The 8,306-nt window shown below is 40.7% G+C and overlaps 1 protein-coding gene across 1 annotated transcript; it reads right to left on the minus strand.

Moving 5' to 3' along the window:
• Positions 1-4,253: 4,253 nt before the first annotated feature.
• On the minus strand, positions 4,254-5,916 carry CHCHD7 (coiled-coil-helix-coiled-coil-helix domain containing 7). The gene is made up of 3 exons (XM_009698575.1): positions 5,863-5,916; positions 5,180-5,278; positions 4,254-4,355 (listed from the first exon to the last, which is right to left on the minus strand). The coding sequence occupies exons 1-3, from the start codon at positions 5,914-5,916 to the stop codon at positions 4,254-4,256; spliced, it is 255 nt and encodes an 84-aa protein (XP_009696877.1).
• Between the last annotated feature and the right edge of the window lie 2,390 nt (positions 5,917-8,306).

Raw genomic sequence — 8,306 nt, forward strand, 5'->3', positions numbered from 1 at the left:
TTCCATCAAATAGGCTGCAACAAAAATTTAAAAAATTCTGAAGTAGTATTCTCGTTTTACTTTTTACTACTTTAATACTTAACAAACTATTTCCTCCAGTTGCCTCAAATTCTTTCAAGAGAATAAAAGCCTGCAATAGTGTACTACTTTTCCAAACTTTTTTCATAGCTGTTTTGGAAGACTGACTTTAAAGATGCAGATACTTTTAGCATGAGTTAAGGGCTGCCTCCAAAGGCATTAGAGCAGAATAACATTGCATACTCTAAATCCATGCATCTGTTCTGCAGGAGTTGTAAGGAACCTCCCCTATATGCGTGCCCTTGGTCACACCCGAGTGCAGAAGTTTTATTAGGAGAAGACCATGAAATACTCAAGAGCTACAGCACAGGCAACTCCCTGCCTTCCAAAGCTTCATCTATTAAACCCAAAGAAGTTTCCAGGACTCTAGAGCTAGACGACTTTCTTCTAACACCTTCAAGAGCACAGATTCAACCCAGTTGTGGCAGCAGAAAACTTCCAGAGCCAAACGCACAAAGGCCTTGTGCTGTAGGGTAACAGGAAAGGTTAAAACAGTGAAACATACAGACAGGAGTACAGACATTCACCTGGGCCTGGCAGAGAGCCTGCAGCTGCTGCTCAGTGCTCAGCTGAGATCAAATGACCATAGTGAAAAATACTCTTTTCAAGAACACTCTTGGAAAAATACTCCAAAGCTTCTCAGGCTGCACAGAAACATCTCATTTTCCAGCAGCAATTTAGATGTTTATTCTCCTCTTCCGTTTATAATGTAGAGACAGCACCAATCTTCCCTTTCTCCTGCATGAATTCTGCTATCTCTGTGGGAAGAGGCTAAAGAAAAGTTCGAAAGAGCCAGTAGTGGGTGGAGTGATTCTGTTTTCATACAGTCTGTTGTGCAACAGCACCATCCAGCTGTCAAACAAAAAAACCTCAAACATTAATGCCACTATCCAGATTTGGTCCTTGTGGTACAAGCAAAATGAAGAATTACACCCATTAAACAAAACCACACCCACAGGTCTTTTCCCTGCTCCTGAAATAATTATATTGGTCCATCATGTTATGTTTTCTGGGTTAGTACACTAGAGCGTGCTTTAGCAAAATGAAGAATTCAGCCCAGTTTATTTCTGTCCAGTAAGGCTAGCAGGCTCCAGCTTACCTCCGTGTTTCAGTGAAGTGTGGAATATAAGCTCTCAGGTATGAGGAAAAGACCATTATCTTTGGCTCACAACCAAAGACAGTTAATCACACGACAAAAATTAATGGAAAACACTCACCCATTTCATACATAAGAGCCTATGTTTTAGCTATCGTAACTTACCACTCTTGAGCTTCAGTAGTGAAAACAAGAACAGCAACCTCCAGTGAGGGGGAAAAATGATGAAAAAACTCAAGACTTAACTAATGGATTACTTGAGAGGCATCACGACATGAGAAAGAAAACTTCTTACTTTCCAAGATCTTTCATAAAGTTGTGCTATTTAACAGTAACTATAAGGCATATGAAAATAAATGAATAAATGGTACGCCCTACAATGGATGACTGATTATCTGAATTAAATCTGCAAGGTCACTGCTTTAATTGCCCTCAGTTCTTTGCTAAACTCAGTTTTGTTGTAACACCCACAGGGAGCTTACCATGTGTGTCCACTGATGATCAGGAAGTCTAATATTAGAATGCTGTTCTTGCATTACATGTGCCTCAGCCTGTCCTGTGATCCCACATTCTTGCACTGACAGTTGAAAGCAGGGAATGCATCTCCTTTTCTGACTTTCTGGAGTCCAGTACTAGTTCTTTACAAACACTTTACAAAGCAGTTCAGGGTACTATTAAAGTCTAGAAGTCAGTCTTCCTTTAAAAGAAGGAAAAAAAAACACAGTGGAAACTTTCCAAGTAAATATTAGCAGGAAAAAAAACTGTAAATGCATCAATTAACCTAGGAGAAAGGGCATTTCTACACCCCAAGAAAAACCTAGGATATATGAGATGACTTTCCGGAACTTGAGCTTATACAAGGAAGCAGCAGCATAGTCACATCAAGAGGAGATGCTGCTTTTCCTGGCATAGAACTAAACCATACAGTAATTTTAATGTAAGCTCAGAAGATAGGAGCACAGCAACAGGAAAACAGCAAGCACTAGAATAGTAGCTAAAGCCAGAGGAGTAAAGAACATGCCCAAAGATACAGCAGAGGTGCCAAACAACAAACCTGTGCCAACTGGGAGAGAAGGTGCCCTTAGACAAGCAAGGCAGCAAAACCAGAAGAGTCCAGAGAGACACAGCCCTAAAGAAAAGGGGACAATCAGCTCCCCAAAAACTACAGATGAGCAAGAAGATTAAACAGAGACACAGCCAGTGAGGAAGCATTATGGCTGAGTTTGACTAACGAAAGCAAGGAGTTCTCCTCCAAGACAGGGAGGACAGAACACAAGACCTTCAAGAGGAGCTGTGTTAGAAAGTCATTGCGGGACTACATCATTAGATCAGAGACAGAACGAAGCTACTAGGGGAAAAAACGTTGGAATGAGAACAGACCAAAATGCTCAAATTTGTAATAAAGAATTGGTCCCAAATGTGCAAAAGAAGGCAAGAGTAGTATGTAGGAGGGTACTGGAAGAAGGTGGCAAGGAGGTGGTGGGCAAGAAAGGGCCTTTGAATCTATAATGACAGTTTCTTCTATGTTCCACACACACAAAAAAAGTGTCAGCAAAGTTTGAATTTTAAGTGCAGAGAAAGTAATTTAAAAGAAAGAATCTGATGATCTGGATTGAAGGGGGTCTATTTCCCCTGCCAGGAATTGACTACAGAGCTTGTGACACGGCTTGGAGGCTGCACGGCTACGCTCAGAGAACTGCACACTCAAGAGGCATAGAGTTACACACTCATTCCAATAACAGAAAGGGTATGATCAATCCATTTCAAAACTCAGATGTATAAGGAGAACAGACAGAAAGAAGAGGAGGAGGAAAAGCAGATATCCATCACTTACTAGTCAGGTCAAATAACTAGGAAGGACAGTGGAAACAGCATAAAAATCCCACTAAGCATAGAAATAGGCCTCCAGTGGAAAGAAACAAGACAAGCCAGACAGGAGGAGAAACAGGAAGCCATGAAGTCTTTCCAAAACAGTCTAAATAGAGAGACAACACTTTTACACCATCCTCCATGAGGTCAGCCAGAGTTCTGCCAACTCGATCGCACTAAGTCCTAAAGGATTTCACATGGAACTTGAGCCCATGACAGTGGTTTTTCTGTTTTACCACAGGGTGGAAGCTTTTAAGCCAGGACACCAGAAGGTACTAGAGGTAAGAGAACAGTGTTTCCACTAGACGGCAACCCATTTGCACTTCCTAGTTGTTCAGTTTAGTTACAGAATCAGTGTTACTTAAGATTAGAGTATCTGTTCAAACAGAGCTTTGTAGTCTTGTATGAGTAAGCATTTCCAAACCCAGGGTTTCAGCTGTCCAGAGAGTCTTAGATAGATGTACTATAGTTAAACCTGCCATGTCACTCAGAGTATATGTTTACATGTCTACAAGTCCCCCCGCCAGCAAAGTATCTATTTACTATCCACAGAGGGTACTATGCAGTTGAGACCGGACTTTAGTTCTATCTTCATCAACCTCTCTAACCTTGTAACGAGCAAAGTTTGCAGATTTGATTTATTGCAAGCTTCTGCTGTCACCGATGAGTGCAGTGGCAGACCTAATGACAAGCTTGTTGGGATTTGGGATTTTAGTTCATGAACAGTCTTGTTTAAACCAGGCACACAGAATACAACTCGTGTGAAGATAGTCATAAGATCACACATGGTAAATCCATACTAGGGATATAGGCAGAATAGCTGGATACAAGAAACATGTTGCACATGTCAGTCTCTCGATCCTTAGAACTACACTGCAACACTCACCAGTCCTCTCTTTTCAAAGAGACTTTCTGTGATTCCCATTAGTTTTATATTTAGCATTTCACAGCAAGTTAGTTTCTACTTCCAAAGTATTAGACCTAAGCTGCGTTGACACCCATGTCTTCCAGGAAGAAGCCAAGTTCCCGTGACAGGGAGTATGAATAAAACCAGGAAGTTCTATCCTAGAAAGCTGACACATTTCAAAATTTAAGAGCTTATTTTAATCCAAGACATGGCAACTGTAAAGTCCAGTTCATAAAAGGGCAACTTGCTGCTGATAAGTCTTCATATGTACAGTGAAGAGAGTCAATCAATGCAAGTTTCTAGTCAGTATGGCGTCCCCATCGATTCCAGCATTTTCTTTCTCTCTTCTGCTAACGGCATCTCTGGTTTCATGCCGTTTCTTCTCCTTTGCATCATAATGTCATGCTGAAAATAGAAGAAAGTGACCATGAGAACACAGATTTCTCAGAAGTCTCTGCCTCTGAGCTCCAAATGAATATGATTCAAGAGAAGTATTCTTCTATTACTCTAAGATACTCTAAGTCTGATTAGCTGATAACTAAATGTACTAGTATTTAATTGAAGATATCTGATAGTTTACCTTGCTGCTTCAGAAGACAGTGAAATTACAGTATTCCCATTACACTATGTCAGACTAAGGTGCAATTGTCCGTAAATAGTTTTTTGATAGTTTGCGCAAGTATTTAAAGGCTAAGCTAAAAGGCTCCTTACTACTATGGCACAAGGAAAGAAAATAGCAGAGAACAGTTTAACTGCACATGGTTCCTCATGATACTTCTCTACCACAAGAGAGAAGGAAATAAGGACGCCACCAAGTGAGAATGAACTCTTCCTAAGCTTTACCTTCGGTTAAAGCAAACATAACCAAAACCAATGGAAAAACAGATGAACTTATCTTACCTCAGATTTTTTCCATTATATCCATTTAAAACAGAACTTATTACTAGAAATATCCAACCCGAATTCAGAGGGAAAACGTATCAGGTACTGCAAGAACACTGACTCAAAATCTAAGACGGTAAACTTAGGAGAACCAAGTGAGGTACTTTGATGTGCATCTGTTTCAGCCTTCCAGCAACATATACTGAGACTACCTAGGCCTGTAAGTCACCGTAAAAACAGCAGCAGTCAGCACTAGCTAAGTCTGAAGAGTTCAAAAAGCAGTGTGTCAGAAGTAACACACTTAAAACAAAGCATGGAGTAAAATTTAGAAAATCTACCGTGCTTACCCAGAATTTTCTGCAGCTTTTGTACTTCAAAAAATAAGCAGTACACATATCCCTGTTATAGTTGTTGTCATCCATACATTTTGCAGAGGCATCCGTTTCCTTTTAATAGGGAGAACATACTTCAGAGATGAGCGAAGTTACTGCACTCAGTGTCTAAACATTCTAACAAGTCTCAGAATATCTATGAAGATAGGAGGCTGCTTCTCAGATGAAAGAATACTATGAAAGAGAGCAGAGGAACATCTATCACAAAGGATAATCGGTAATTCCAAGCAATGACTTCATTTAGAGATAATAGACATTAGTACTCTTTAAATAGTAAGGATAAAGTCCACAGACTAGTTGTTTACAAAGATGCTCAGTCTAACCTACAAAGGACTTCTGGAAAGAAAAAAAATCAACCAAGCTTGTATAACCAGGATTTCAGGCTCTGGTTTTAAGGACAGAAAACTGAAGAGATTTCCATCAGCTGTATTACTCCTATTTATGAGGAATTACTCATTGAAATTGTTATTTCACATGTACTATAATGGCTGGTTTTCAGCTTTTCCCATCTTCAGACTCTTAAGAAACTTTTTATGCAAAATGCTAATGCAAGAGTGCTATCCATCAACAAATCCTCTAAAAATTGCATTATTTAACATTGAAACATACCAACAAAAATCCCAATTTGATCATCTTACCGCTACACATGGATTTATATCATGGTCTCTAAGCTGTTGTGCATGCCTGGACATTCTAGACAGACTCTGGTACCTTGGCTAGAAATGGAAAAGAAACAGGTTAAGTATCTACTTTTAACAGTAACTCAGGGTTAAGTACGAACTTCAGCATGTGACAAAGGCCTTCCAATAACGCACACAGTTTGGTTGTCTTAAAAAAACAACCAACCAAACCACCACAAAACTTTTTACAAAATGTTACTTCAAAAGCACTAACAGCAAGACAGCTCAGGCGAGTTTAGCCTGACTCCAAGACTGCTTACTCCCTGATAAACTCCTGCAGAGAACGGAGTCACTGAGGTGACTCTCATACCAGCCTGTCGCATCACTGAGGAAGTGACCGTGCCTAGGAGAAACAGCTCCAACACACTGTAGACACTTCAATTAGTAATGCGGGGGAGCAACGTGCAAGTAAACTTTTCCAGATTTGTGCCTACTCCTTAGTTGGATCACATCTGTATCTTCACTGAGCTTTCCCAGGTGTGACAAGTGCCCAGCCATCTCCTGTGTTGCTCTGTCAGATATTTAACAGAAAAAGAAACTGTTTCACCACAAGGAGGGACCAGACCCACTTACACCGTGTATGACAGCTTGAATCACATTTTTCACCAGTTTAGTAGTTAGACACTGACTCTAAGAACTGCAAGCTTGAGACACACAGAGTTCAGTGCCAAGAACCTACACTGATCCAAGATGATGATATCAAGATGAACAGCAGACCCTCGTTCCCTTTGTAACTTCCCATACGTTGCCTCTGGCACACATGTGGCCATGTAGGTATTTGTTCCAAACAAATACTAAATCTAACCAAAAATAAATTAATGTTGACCAGATGACTATTTGAGCCGATGCAAGGAGAAACACAGGACTGAGGAAGAGAGTGCTCTTTGCAGCAAATTAAAGTTCAGCTGATGAAGGAAACTGAAAGAAATCCTTGCTTGATCTTGTTGGGTTTGGTTGGTTGGTTGTTTTTTTCCTAAAAACATTGCTGCTAATTCTAAACTTAAATCTGTTTCTGTTCACATTGGAGATTGATAACTGCAAGCCTGCAGTAAAAAGACAATTTTGCTTGATATCAGCACACTGATCAAATACTGCTCTTAGTGGCTCACAGACAGAAAAGAATGTTTTAGATGAAGGTTCTTCTTTGGGTAAGAGAAAGCTATTCCAGGTGAATAAGCCTTAGATTTTACGTCCCGTGCAAGTATACTCTCCTGGTGCTTGGGAGTATTTTTCACATTCCACATGACGTTTTTCTGCAAGTGGGCCTTTTAAAGAACAGCATCTCTTGAGAACTATCCAGCGTTTAAGTTAATGTCACAAGCTATGCAAATGTTTGCTTTTTTGTGAGTGCAAGAGGATTTTTGATCAGGTACTTCCAACTCAAATGGAAACACAAGCATGTAGAACAGCAGCATCATTCCAGATTTCAAGGAAGGAGGTGGGGGAAAGAAGTAGAAGAAAACAAAAGCAGCACATCACAATGCCTCATCTAAGTCAGTACCACAGACACGAGGTTTTTAGAGGTTTGCTTGTGTCTGTGCTATAACTCCGTGCTTCATTGACATTAGAGGTGTAAGTACCACCTAAGCAGATGTGCCTCAAGGTGTACAGTGTTAGACCGACTTCAGCCTTACTCTCTGAAAGAATATTCGTGAGTCATAGGATGTGTCGTTATCAGCATTCATTATACAAACTGCAGTTAACATTTTCAGTTTGATTACCCTACCAGAGTCTGCAACCGTGCCCAGTCTAAGGAACAATGCACACAATACATTAAATACCTCCTTCATGAAGAGGCAGTTCAGGTTCTCACGAAGCTGCTTAGTTCAGAGCAGGCAAATGCCTAAATATACTTAGTACTACCAAAAAGGTCTGATAGCTGCTGCGCGAGTTCCTCTCTCCCCCTCTCCAAAGCACTTCAGGATTTGAAACATTATCAGCTAGAAGGGCAGGCGGGTCAGAGAAACGCTGCTGTGTGACTGAATGGGCAGTCGGGATGGAAGCGAGCTTCCCACCCCCCAGTTTTTGGGCATGCACAGGCTTCCCTTCCTGCTTTCAGATCACAGGTCTGAGCCCAACCACAACCAAAGGCTTGTCTATTCCACAGTGCTTAATTACGCTTTAACACATTAACAGTTGTAAACTGCACCGCACAGAAATACGTTTGTTGCTAGCACTCTTTAACCTTAGGGCTTTTTCAGTTCATAAACCATCAGGATATTTTTCTATAGGCTCCCTCCCATTGAAAAGTGTTTGGGTTTTTTTTTTAATGCATATATACATACAAAATCGCTAATTACGCTGCAATACAGACCAGCTTATTAAACCTTAAACCCTGCAGCGAAGGCCGTATAAAAACCCTACGGTTTTTATCGCTGTTACAGCGGGACAGGCGGGGGGGC

The sequence above is a fragment of the Cariama cristata genome, unplaced genomic scaffold, assembly GCF_000690535.1.
Source record: "Cariama cristata isolate BGI_N322 unplaced genomic scaffold, ASM69053v1 scaffold10054, whole genome shotgun sequence".
Taxonomy (NCBI): domain Eukaryota; kingdom Metazoa; phylum Chordata; class Aves; order Cariamiformes; family Cariamidae; genus Cariama; species Cariama cristata.

Coding starts and splice junctions, on each gene's coding strand:
- CHCHD7 (XM_009698575.1), bottom strand. CDS start 5,916: ATGTCCAGGCATGCACAACAGCTTAGAGACCATGATATAAATCCATGT. Junction 5,279..5,862: donor ATATAAATCCATGTGTAGCG/GTAAGATGATCA, acceptor CCCTATTAAAAG/GAAACGGATGCCTCTGCAAA. Junction 4,356..5,179: donor AAAGCTGCAGAAAATTCTGG/GTAAGCACGGTA, acceptor TTCTATTTTCAG/CATGACATTATGATGCAAAG.